General features: G+C 31.9%; 1 protein-coding gene across 5 annotated transcripts in view; it reads right to left on the bottom strand.

Moving 5' to 3' along the window:
* Positions 1 to 13422, bottom strand: part of CTTNBP2 (cortactin binding protein 2) — a 176604-nt gene that overhangs the window by 19348 nt on the left and 143834 nt on the right. For all 5 annotated transcript variants that reach the window (XM_074268203.1, XM_074268206.1, XM_074268204.1 and 2 more), the window contains 5 exons: positions 13106 to 13311; positions 12463 to 12648; positions 8686 to 8749; positions 5810 to 5942; positions 4489 to 4590 (listed from right to left, as the gene is read on the bottom strand). In XM_074268203.1, coding sequence (XP_074124304.1) covers positions 4489 to 4590; positions 5810 to 5942; positions 8686 to 8749; positions 12463 to 12648; positions 13106 to 13311 — 691 coding nt within the window. The remainder of the gene's footprint in view (positions 1 to 4488; positions 4591 to 5809; positions 5943 to 8685; positions 8750 to 12462; positions 12649 to 13105; positions 13312 to 13422) is intronic.

Below are 13422 nucleotides of genomic sequence, written 5' to 3'. Positions count from 1 at the left end.
ATAGTGGGTGATTCTTAAGGCTCTTCTCCCACAAGTAATTTTGTATAATGTTCATAAATTGTTTCTATAAGAAATCACATCTAACTTTCAGTAAGTAAATCCAAAAGCTTCCCAACACTTCAGTCATGGAAACTATCAAAAATTAATTCTACTTAAATCTTTAATTTGCCTGATTTTCATTCAAGCCTCCATTATTAATGCACATTAATATATGCTTTTATATTTAGTAATTTCAATGTAAAATTGTAGATGGATGGTGTTGGAAAATATGGTTCAGAATTAATAAAGAAGGCTTGTAGAGTACACAGAAGCCTTGTATATCATGAATACATCTAGGAAAGATTCAGAAAAGATTGGCGGTGCCAAAGACCAAATAACTAAATGTGAAATTGATATATTTTAATAAAGAAGAAACAGCTTATTACTGATGGGGATAATCATTCTTCAACTAACTGTCCACTTAGAGTCAGGTTACCAATACATTAGAACAAAGATCAGAATTAATGAAAAATTTGAGGGAAAACCAAAAATGACAAAAGAAATGAGATAAGAAATTAGGACGGGAAAAAAGGCAAGAAATGAGAATGAAATTAAAATTATATATTTCATGAATGTAAAAGAAAAACAATGATCTCACTCTTAAGTACAGTTTTTTGTTATCTCCAGCCTCACATAATTTTAAGAAGACTACATTCCAAAAAAGGAGCAACTGAGAACATAATAATGACAGCTATATTTCCCACTCTGAAGTCTATCACTTAATCCATTTGCTTTTTAAAGCTCCATTAAATGTCTCTAAAACATCAGAAACAATTATCCAAAACAAAAACATAAACCAGAGCTAAAGTTCTCTCGCCTTCCTTTGATTATAGGAAAGATAAATTGTTCTCCTTGTTCTACTCTCACCACTTTGCATCATCAGTTCATACAAGTCTTCCTAGGTAAACTGTTATAAATATTGTTTATACATATGGGTCCTTTTTTCCCTCTGATGTCTCTAGGGTTAAGGCCTAGTAGTGCTGTTAATGGATATCAATTGGGGAATGGTTGAGTAAGTTGTGGTGTATGAATGTAATGGAATGCTATTGTTCTATAAGAAATGCTGAGTAGGCTAATTTCAGAAAAGCCTGGAAAAGCTTACATTAAATGATGCTGAGTGAAGTGATCAGAACCAGAGAATAGCAAGATTATGTGATAATCAACTGTGATTGGCTCTTCTCTGCAACACAATGATCCAGGACAAATAGATTTGGAATGAAAAATGCCATCTAAGTTCAGAGAGAGAACTATAGAGACTGAATTGAAGCATAGTATTTTTACCTTTTGTTTTTTTTCTCTCTCATGGTTTTTCCCTTTTGTTTAGATTTTTTTGTATGACATGCCAAATATAGAAATATGTTTAAAAGGATTGCATATGTTTAACCAATTTCAAATTGCTTGCTGTCTTGAGGAAGAAGGAAGTAAAGAAGGGAGGAAGAAAAATCTTACAAAAATGAATGTTGAAGAACTATCTTTACATGTATTTGGAAAAGTAAAATACTATTGAGGGGAAAAAAGAGAAAAAAAATCTTCTTGCAAAGACTTTTTCATAGTTGACTGTTCCCCTCCTAATTTTAGTTGTATTTATTTTGTTTGTGTTCAAATGTTTTAATATTGTATGGTCAAAATTAACTATTTTATCTTCAGTGATCTCTATCATTGACTGGATAGAGCATTGGACCTGGAGTCAGGAATACCTAAGTTCAAATTTAGCCTTAGATACTATCTGTGATTGATGTGGCCAGTCATACCTGAACTATTCTTTTTTTTTTATGTTTTAAAATTTTGTCAGCTCTTGTGAACATGTGTATAAGCTTTGTGAAATTATTTAGCTGTTAACTATATTGTGAATCTTTTTGAAGAAAAAGAAAACAAAGGAAAGTAGAGAAGAGGTGATTTTGCATATAAGGGACAACAAGAACTGATTTGCAGAAATATCTACTTAGAATATCATATGGAAAAATATTGATTTTGTTTAAATAATTTTAATTGGTGTGTATGTTAAAATTTGAAATGACTGTAAATTTCATAAGATTCCTATCCATTTTTGATAGGTTATATTATGTTTATGTGGCTATCAAATGTGAAAATTGTAAAATTGATCATTAAATAGGAGCTATGGTTATATTGAAATCTAAAAAAAATTAAGGATTATTAATTTGATAGATTATCGGAGAGAGAGAAACAGTACGTTGTAGTCAGAAAGAAAAGAGAGATAGAATTTGTTATTCCTTTCCCTTTCAGTTGAGTACAGCTGGTGTCCATTCCTAAGCATGTCCTTTCACTTTGATTTATTTAACTAATTTTATTGCTCATAAACATTTGTGTTTGCCTCGGGCCTGTAATCAGGAAAATCTGAAGGTTTGAATCTAGTCTCAAACACAAGTATGTGACCCTGGACAAGTAACCAACCTGGTTTTACCTCAGTTTCATGAACTATAAAATTGGAATAATAATAGCACCATCTTCCTTCCCTGGTTGTTGTGAGATATATGTAAGGTACTTAATCCAATGCCTAATATCTAAGTACATACTTAACAAAGCTTTACTTACTTCTCTCCCTTTTACAACTCAAGTTAAGTAATGAACTCTTCCCCTTTCTAGAAATATGAATAATTCATTCCTTTGATATGTTTACTTTGTGACTATATATATATATATATGCGTGTGTGTGTGTGTATATATATATATATATATATATACATATGTATATATACACACACACACACACACACACACACACATATATATATATATATATATATATATATATATATATATATATATATATAATCCTGCTTCAAAACATTCACTTAAGCAGCCCCCCCCCCCCCAGGCCTGGCACACATTTCCTTCTCAACCCTTTACCTCCAAAACCTTATCTTTCTTTGAATATTATTTCAAGAGCCATCTCTTCTTTTGAAAATTTCCCTAGTCTTCTTCCATATTTGTCTTTATATTTCTAGTACCTAACAAAATAAATCTTTGGGAATTCTAGGTATATAACATTTTTGAAAATTAAACTGAAATTATTAGTCTTCTTCATATCATTCTCCTTTCTATTCCCTACTCAATAGTAGGCAGTATAAATGGAAATAAAATGCTAGATTCAGAAATAAGAAAAACTGACTCTAAATCTTACTACAGATATTTTTCTAGTTGTGGGACTCCCAGCCTCCATTTCCTCATGTAAATGATAATAATAGCTCTCAAAGTGTTCTTTTGAGGATCAAATGAGATTTTGTGTATGAAGTATTTTTGCAAACCTTTAAAAGGCAGTTGGTAAAACTGGTTCCTAGGCCACCAGATTTTTATGCACTATTCCACATTTCACTTCTAATTGCTGTGTCAAAGGAAAATATATAAAATATGCAACTGCTTCCTATGTAAACCATGACTCAAATCATCATCCAAAAATTATCACCATACAATGATGTTTCCTGACAAGTTGGTCATTTTATGGTGTAGCATTGCTTCAACTTCTTGCCTAAAGCTTCCAAAGATTTTATATTTTTTTGTCAGCCAATAATATACATGATTATATGCTATTTGTCAGGTACTGGAATATGTCACGGAGACATATAAGTAAGGGAAAAACAGGTCCTGCCTTCAGCGAGCTCATTTTCTAACAGAGAATATAACATAAAAATAAATAACTAGTAAAATCTCTCAAGTAAATGATATGTAATTATGTAATTTCAGAAGTGAAGGCATGAGTAGTTGGGGGTACTGAGAAAAAAAATAATTTAGAAAACAGGACTTGAGCTGAGTTTTGAAGGAAGCCAGGGACATGAAGAGGCAGAGATGAGGAAGGAGAAAATTTCAGCCAAGGCAGACATTTGGGAACAAAGACATTAGATGCAATATTGGCTGTAAGGACTGGTTCAGGAGGCTGGTACGGCTGGTTCAGGGAATTTGTGTTGGGGAATAAATGATAAAAAGACTGGAAAGGTAGAAATGGGCCAGATTGTGAACAAATTTAAATATCAGAAGACTTTACATGAAATGCTGGATATAAGAAGGAGCTACTCAAGTTTACTGAATGTGTGGGTGAGGTGGGGGATGACAGTCATATTTGTACATTAAGAAAATCACTTTTGCAACTGAGTGGGGAGAAACCAATTAGGAAGCTTTTGAAACAGCTCAAGCAAGATGTTGGGTGCCTTACTGGGAGCCTGTATGAATGAGAAGAATAGGATGGGTAAACATGTAAAGATAAAAAGGATAAAGTTTAGAAAACAGATGCAAAACTGGAAATATAATAATGCTTTCAGCACTAATAGAAAAGATAGGAAGAACATTTAGAGGGGAAATAATGAATTCTTATTTGGACATGTTGAGTTTGAGATGTCTATATGTCATCCATTTCAAAATTGTGATCCAAAGCTAAGGATAACCTTTAAAATCATTCTCAAGGTGATTAAGTGGTAGAGGCAAAGGGCTCCTTACCTTTTGTGACACTGGCATTCTTGGATTAGTAATGACTGCTGAAAATCCAGGATTATTTCGTGAGCAGCCAAATATCCGCAAGTCATCCCTGGAATCTGCAATCTGGAAAAAATATACTGCCAGTTGAAGCATATAGCGTACATGCCTCAGTATAAAATAATAGAATTAAAAGAAGGGTAATTGAACTGATCCAGTAGATTGTACAATAAAAAGAGCCCACATTTCCAATAAGGCCAACTCCAATTTGCATTACAGATTGCATCTAATAAAAGGATGTAGCTATTTTTGTATAACCTAGCAAAGTCTCAGTTTTATCTACCTACCTACAATTTCCTCCCTGGCTTAAAGACTTTTTTTTTTTTTTGATAGTCTGGCAGATGGAAAATCTTAGGCTCTAGAAATAATGGCAAATGTGGTACTTACATACTTTCTCAAGATTTCGGGATCAAAAATGATAATTTTTGTATGTCAAATTTTGTGATGATTAAAAAGATTAGAGACATAGTTTTGGAGTAATTTAATTTTTTATTAATAAGGCCAGCATGTTGTCAATAAAAGGATGCATAAAAATTTTTTTTAAAAAAGGATGGCCATTTGATCTTCTTTCTTAGACCAAAGACAATCATGAAGGTGGCTCACATTTTATATATATTTCCAAAAGAGATTGATGTCATATCACTCTTGGACAGAGAAAATATTTCTATATCAGACCATTCCCAGCCTTGGATTATTTAGACAAAAGGACCTGTCTCTACTCAAATTTGAGTAGAACACTATGGGCTTCCCCACACTAGCAAGGTTGGGGAGGAATCTGATCAAGATCATATAGTCAATGCAATCGCATTACCAGTAATGCTTTTGAAGAAAATTGAACATTTTGCAATGAAGAATTTAGAAAATGGGGGATATCTCTTTGTAATAATCACCACCTTGGTTATTAATAATCATTGCTTTCATATCCTCATTTGATTCTCAAGAGTCATGGCCTCCTAAATGAATCACTAATTGATATCAAGGATTTCTAATTATGGAACTTATGTGAGGAGAAAATATGAGAGAAAAAAAGGACAGAAACTAATTTATGCACTGATAAAAAAAAAGGCCAATCCCCTTTAGCAAATAGATCTTACAGATAAAAGAGACAAAGGGAAAAAATAAACAGCAAAATCCCCACAAAACTATAGCTGTTATAATTAATGGAATATAGCTCGTCTGCCTATAAAATGATGTTCCAGAAGAAAAGGACTAATGTCATATCACATGATTCCATAATCTTTTAGCTTCATGAAATCTTAGTAATTCAGATCCATTCACTACTTACCTTACTGATATCAGATTCAGATTTGCTAGAACACATACTTTGAAGTTCTCTCACAAGGTCTACCTCATCATCCGAGCCAAGAGACAATCTCTGATCCAGATTCATTCCTTGTGGCTGATCATTTTCTACAGACCTATTAGAAATTAAATCAAAACCAAAATAAAATCAGTAATTAGTTTGGATATGTAATACATGTTATGAAAAACTGTACCACTTTTTAGTATTTGGTGGAAAACTTTAATACATTATTTACAATAATCTAAAAAATTTATTACCTGTCAACCTATTCTTAAGCCTTTAGGCTTGTCCAAAGAAATACAGCAAAAAGTTAGAACAAAATCAAGTAGGATGGTGATCTACAGCCCTATCACTTATTCTTGGTAGCAGTATCAACTGAATTTCAAACTGGTTTGGACACAATTCAGTTTGAAGGCAACATGATAGGAGTTTTTTAATAGAATGTATCAAGAATCTATTATTGGTCTTGTGTTAATCTTTTTATCAATAGCTTGAATAAAGGCAAAAATAGCACACATACTGAATTTTCAAATTAAACAAAACTATGAGGGATAGGTAATAAGTTATACAATAAAAGTCAAGAACTAAAAAGATAATGTGGCACTTTATTTTTCTTGAGAATTTATAGTTGTTACAAAGTCATCCAAAAAAATTTAATATAAATCTTAAGCTCCATTAAGAAGCATAGTATCTAGGACAGGGGAGGCTATAATTACTCTGTTTTCTGCCCTGGTCAGACCACATTTGGAGAATTTTGTTCAGTTCTGGAAGCCACATTTAAATAATGATATCAACAAGCTGAAGAACAGCCACAGGAAGGTGATCAGGATGGTGAAGAGCCCCAAGATCATGCATAGTAAAAATTTTAAAGAGAATTTAGGATGTCAACTGAGAATTTAAGGAAGAATATTATATCTTCATTAAAATATTTGAAGAATGGTGAAAGAGAAATTAGACATAGTCTACTTGGTCCAGTATGGCAGACTAATGCTACTATGTTTGAATTGTAGAGAAGATTTAGGATTGATCAAAAGGAACTCTACTGGACCAAAATTAGAATGGGCTACTATAGTTAGTGGGTCACTCCTTAATATAAGTTTTCAAGCAAGGCCTGAATTTTTGGAGATATAGAGGAGATTTTGTTTCAGACAATTTCCTATTCAGACGCTATAATTGAGATTCTTCCTTTCATGATTATTTCCAAATAAATTTTTTTCCTCTGACAAGCTAGAATTTCTCCCCATAGACATCATTGTTACAACATGTCTACTTTTTCCTCTTCTGATTTGCCCTTTGTGGTATCCATAAAACAAACAAATTAAACATATCTGCTCTCTAAAGTTATTCACACCAAAAAAAGGAAAATGTTGGATGTTGGAGAGGATATGGGAAAACTAGGACACTAATGCATCACTGGTATATCAAATCATTTTGGAGAAAATTTGGAATTATGTCCAAAGGGCTATAAAACTGCATACCCTAGCAATATATCTTAAAGACATCTAAAAAAGGGGAGAGGAAAGCCTATATGTACAAAAATCTTTACAGCAGTTCCTTTTGTGTTAACTAAGAACTGGAATGTATTGTAATATTATTGTGCTATAAGAAATGACAAAGCAGGCTGATTTCAGAAAAACCTGGAAAGATTTACATGAACTGATACATAGTGAAGCAAACAGAATGAGGACAATGTTGTTCACAGTAGCAGTAATATTGTTTGATGAAGAACTGTGAATGATTTAGCTCTTTTCAGCAATAAAAGGATCCAAGACAATCCCAAAGAATTAATTATGATGCATACTATCCACTTTTAGAGAATGAACTGATATTGATTGAATACAAACTAAAGTAGGCTATTTTCTACTTTCTTTCTTTTCTTCCTTTTTTATTGTGTCTTCTTTATAAAATGACTAATAGGGAAATATTTTATATATTTGCACATATATAACCTATATCTGATTACTTAACATCTCAAGGAGGAGAGAAGGAAGAGAAAAATGGAATCTGGAACTCAAAACTTTAAAGAAAGATGTTTAAAAAATTGGAAAAAAAATAAAGTTGATCATAATTCCAAATTGTATCTGCTATGTGATATGAAACCAAAAGTACCACTATTAGGAAATAAGATGGTACAATAATTTGCTTGTAAAAGGTTCATTTATTTAGATTGCAAAAAACAAATATACATTCCCTAATGTCCTGAAAAAAACATCTTTTTGAGGAGAAAAGACACTATTCTTAAATTCTGAACTTTCTGTGTAGCATGAGAAAACCCTAAGAACCATCCATCTTTATATCTTCAGGAAAATAACATCAAGAAACCCTCTCACCTATGCTGAAAGGACTTTAACTCTTAAGCAAATATGATACAATTTTATATCATCATTTCATAATATATTAAGAATCTTTCCCAAATTTAATATTAAAAATGAAGTCAATGCTAGTTAATATATCTCTAGGAAATTAGCAATAAGAAAAGCAATTGTCCAAAACCCACTTTAACTCTTAGGCAATGATAACACAATTTTTATATTATCCTTTAAAAAGGCATTAAGATTATTTTTCAAATTTGGAATAAAAAATAAGGCCAATGCCATTTCTGATCTGGTTGAAATGTACTAAATGCAATAATATTCAATTATATTAACTATTAAGAAATTTTTGAATGCTTCATACTGCATTTGTACAAATGCAGAATTATTAGTTCAATGAAATAAAATCACAAAATGAATTATAACAAGAAAGAACACAGTCCATCCAGCCATGTCCTTTTTTTTTTATCTTGCTAACAAACTCTATCACAAACCAGGTTAATCTTTCATCTTTGCTAAAGGTCTACAATTTAACAATGTACTTACTTTTGTTTCATTAGAGAAGTAATTCGATTGCGATTTGGCTGCAATGTGTTCTTAATTTTTGTACCTGTGAATAAAAAAAAAATTACTAATCTTCCACAGCATCTCAGTTTTACTTTACCACCAAAAATATATAATAGTGACCTTGGTGGCTAAGGAAAAGCTCATAGAGAAGGAATATTATTGTTCTTTAGGAAACAATGAGCAGCATGCAATCAGAAAAAGTTCTGGAAAATTCTTTGTAAAGTGAAACGTACTGTGTACATAGTGATAGTAAAGTTGTGGGATGATCAGCTATGAATAACTTTGCTACTGATGATCCAAGATATTAAAATTCTTACTCTAAAGGTCTTAAAATGAAAAATGCTATCCATACTCAGAGAAAGAACTAATCGTGTCTGAATATAGACTGAAGCATGGTTCCTTTTACTTTTTTTTTCTTGAGATTATTTTTTTTGGGGGGGAAGGAAATCTGTTTTCTTTTGCAATATGATTTTTATGGAAATGTTTTGCACAACTTTGCATCCAGAGAGAAAACTATAGAGTGTTTCCTCCCCTTTTTCTTCTTTTGTGATTTTCCCCTTTTGTTCTGATTTTTCTCTCCCAACATGCTTCATAAGGAAACATGTCAAAAAAAAAAGAATGGACACATATAACCAAAAAAAAAAATGTAACTGGGAAATAAAAGCAAACAAACAAAAAGAATCATAGCATCATAGATTTAGTAGTAGAAGGAACTTTGGGGCCATATTGGTCAACAACTTCATTTCACAGATGAGGAACTTAAGTGACTTGTCCATCATTATGTCTGGCTCGGGAATTAGATTAGATTGACAGCATTATGAAGAATGAGTGGCAGAAGGAATAAAGTTGCAGAAAATTCTTGCTTTTAAAGTCCCCCAGATTCTTTGTGCATACTGTACTAACCTAGACTAAAAAGGACAGACCAAAAGTTGATCACCAAGATTCATTTCAATCACATCATATTGCCTTTTCTAATCTTCTAAGCTGCTATTGCTTTTCCTAGCCCTTTCCTTAATTTTTTTCTTATGTTTCCTTATACATGTACTTATACATGTACATATTTTCTTTCTGGACAGAATGTAAGCTCTTTGAAGATTTTTTGGGTCTTTTCAGAACTTAGCATGGTATCTGCCATAAAGTAGGCTGGTCTGGTCATGGAGTTTAAGGATGTAAAAGATGAAGGTAGCTATAACTGACTGACATGATTAAAATATTAAACATAAAAGAAAAAAACGGATACCTGGGTCACTATTCTGAGAACATCAAGAAAATATTGATATTGTCTGAAAACACTTTGGAATTCTGAATGTAACTCTTATCCTTCCAAGTCAGCAGGGAACATAGTATCATTAGAACATAATCACAAAGGGGCATGAGAAGGGACACTGGATTTGGAACAAGAAGATGTGGCCTTGAATTTGAACTCTGCCACATGAGCCTTTCCTAATATTTTTGGCTGTTAAACATCCTATTTGTAAGTAATTTGTTTATATTTTATGTGCATTTGAGATTTCCCCCAATAGAATATAAGCTTCTTGAGAGCAGGAACAAGTTTTTTGGTTTGTTTATTTGTTTGTTTGTTTTTTTAATATCTCTATGTCCTCAACACCTAGACCAGTGCGTGGGATATAATAGATAAAAATAAGTTGTTTCACTTCCTTTGACCTCAGTCTTCTTGTATATAAAATGGAAGAAATGGAGCAGGCAAAAAACCCAACCAAACAAACATTAAACATCTCTGTGTTGAGCACTATATAAAGTTGAAATCAAGATATAATCCCTTTCCTTTAAGGATCCTCATCAGAAGGGGATAAAGGCTTTAATGGGAGAAAGTTAATAATTAATGTTATTACAAGTCAAGATTATTAGAGTTAAGAAACAAAGTTCTGAGTGAAGTCATAAGAAGAAGAAATGTTAAAATATTTCTGAGGTCTTTTACAGTTCTACCATTCTCAGCTTCTATGACTCTAAGCTTATCTTCAAATATATTATAAGACAAAAAATTCCACAGAAGTCATTTTGGTTCTGAGATCTAATAGTCTACCCCCTCTTACTAAAGTTGTTAGTAAAGAGTTCTTAAACTCACACACACACACACACACACACACACACACACACACACACACACACACACACACACGCATGTATATATACACATATATACACATATGTGTAAATATGTATGTATACATGTTTGTGCATATATACACATATGTAAAACCACATGCGATATATAATATGTCAGCTATTATATAATTGATATTTAAGTTTTATGATTAATTTTTCACAATGTATCAATTTCAGTGTGAGCATTTAGTAAGAACCACGTTTCATCAATAGAAATAGCTAAATTAATGATGCTTAGAGGAGTTTAACATTTTAAAAGCATCACCACTATTGTAATTGTTTTAGCATGACTGATATGTTTATTAAAATGAAATAATTATCTGGAATTTGTATTGGATGTTTTAGATTTTTTATTTTTTATTTGGCAAGAATGTATTGTTCTGAATTTCTCAATTTATATATCCATTTAATTAACTTGTGTCCCTTTTTTGCTTTTCTTTTTTTTTCTTTAAAACAATGTGTTATAGTAAATAAAAATAGCTATTACTATAAAGCCTGATATAGACTAAATATAACCTTGATAACTTCACAGTGAATTTACCTATATTGTGTTTTGGATAGAACAATCTCTTGTACATAATATGTGCTTAAATTATTAGTTTTTGTGCCCTTTCTCATCTAGGAGAACTGAGAAATTGTGAAAATTGTACACTATACCTGGTAGTCTGTTATTATCCAAATAATAGGATTCAAAGACAAAAAAAAATTTTCATTTTTAATCCCTGCTGCCTACCCTAGTTAGTAAAGAAAAACCTCTAAAATTTCAAAATAGTTAGCCAATAGCATATCTGCAAGGATAAAAAATTTCTCCTCTATTATAGATACTTAAATAGATTTTTATGAAAATTTATGAATATATCTTATTGTAAGTTCTTTAAAGGCAGAGCCTATTTTTTCCTTCTATCTGTAACCCCAGCATAATGCTTGCACATAGTAAGCACTTAATAAATATTTATTGATCATTTTATTGTTTGTTATTGATTGAAACTGGCTATTTTGAATGCATTACAAAATGACTTCTTCTATGTGACTATGTATCATCATTTCAATATGAAAAGAAATCAGTTTAATTGCTATCATTTTTTTTTGTCAAGCTTCCACTTTCCCCTAGGAATATATGTTCATGTACAGAGCTTTACACTATTAAAAAGGATCTTTGGGTCTTTATCTTCTTTCACAACATGACTAATATGGTAATATATTTTGCATGACTGAACATGATGTATAATCTATATCAAATTGCTTACTGCTTTAGAGAGAGGGATGGTGAGGAAAAGAAGAAAAAATTGGAACTCAAAAAATTGAGACATTTTTTAAAAACAAACATTAAAAATTGACTTTCCATGTAATTGGGGAAGAAGAACATATTAAAAATTGAACAAAAATGTAAAAATTTCTGTATAATATAGGCTCTACATAGAAGATGAAAATTAAAGAAAAAAGATGGGAAATTGTACAATGTTGTCTAAGTTGATATATAACATATCAACTTATATATAGTAATATAGTACTATATAATAATAATAGTAATAGTAATAATAAGATATATAGTAATAAAGGAATGTTTTTATTCAGAGAAAAAAGTTCTTTGCCACGCATCAAGTCACACTTCCAAAGGAAGCTTCTTACCTTCTGGACTTATCTCTTGTTTGCTCCAGGCTTGTGATGTGGAATAGCCAGACTTCTTTCGTGGACTAGTATTCACCTTTCTCCAGGAGTTGCTATCCCCCTTCTTCTTAATACAATTGTTGTAACTTGAAACCATGGAGAGAGGGAAGCTTCCTCCTTTGAAATCAGCTATATATTGATCTAGCTCTGAAACAGCACATTTTGCAATGTGAAGGATTCTGCACAACAAATGTATAGTATTCTGAAAAATTTCTTGAAGAACTTGATTCCTTAAATCATAGGTACAGATATTATCCAGATAGTAAGAGGTTCCCAAAAGTACATGAAAGGGAAGTGATTTAAAAATTGGCTAAATGGATAAAAAAGATAAGGAGGTTGAAAGACAGATTAGGAAGGAATTTGTTCCTTCCTAATAGAGAACAGTTTCCAAAAGTTTGCTTTTATATCCAGAAGCTAAATTAAACTTTTGCCACAGGTCAAAATGTCATTTCTTTTTATGAACTGGCTGACCATGAAGACAAACAATGAGATCAAAGAGTAATGAAAATGGTGAGTACAAGTATGTCTGTGATCAGATTTGGTAACTGGGAACTATTGTGACCTGTGATTCATTTAATAAGAACAAATGAATGAGAACTTGTACCTGCTCTGGGGAGAGGACAGCCATGAAGAACTGCTTTATTTAGCAAAATACTGAGAGCAGCCTTCACCACAGCTTGCTGTCCTTGGCTGGGATGCTTTCGAGCAGTTGCCTGTCCCAGACCAAGCTGCCTTTTCACAGATGCTCTTGACAATATTGCTTCTTGAACTCTGGGAGCAATGACAGCATTCCACAATTTGGACATCCACCTGGGAAAACAGAGAGAAGTCACCATTTGGCTTTGGCTAAGATAGAAAACACAATTTTTTATTCACATGACTAGGATTGTTCTAGGCCACTGAAGTAAAAAAGAATAATAT

The sequence above is a fragment of the Sminthopsis crassicaudata genome, chromosome 5, assembly GCF_048593235.1.
Source record: "Sminthopsis crassicaudata isolate SCR6 chromosome 5, ASM4859323v1, whole genome shotgun sequence".
Taxonomy (NCBI): Eukaryota; Metazoa; Chordata; class Mammalia; order Dasyuromorphia; family Dasyuridae; genus Sminthopsis; species Sminthopsis crassicaudata.
This window is presented reverse-complemented; position numbering and strand designations above follow the sequence as displayed.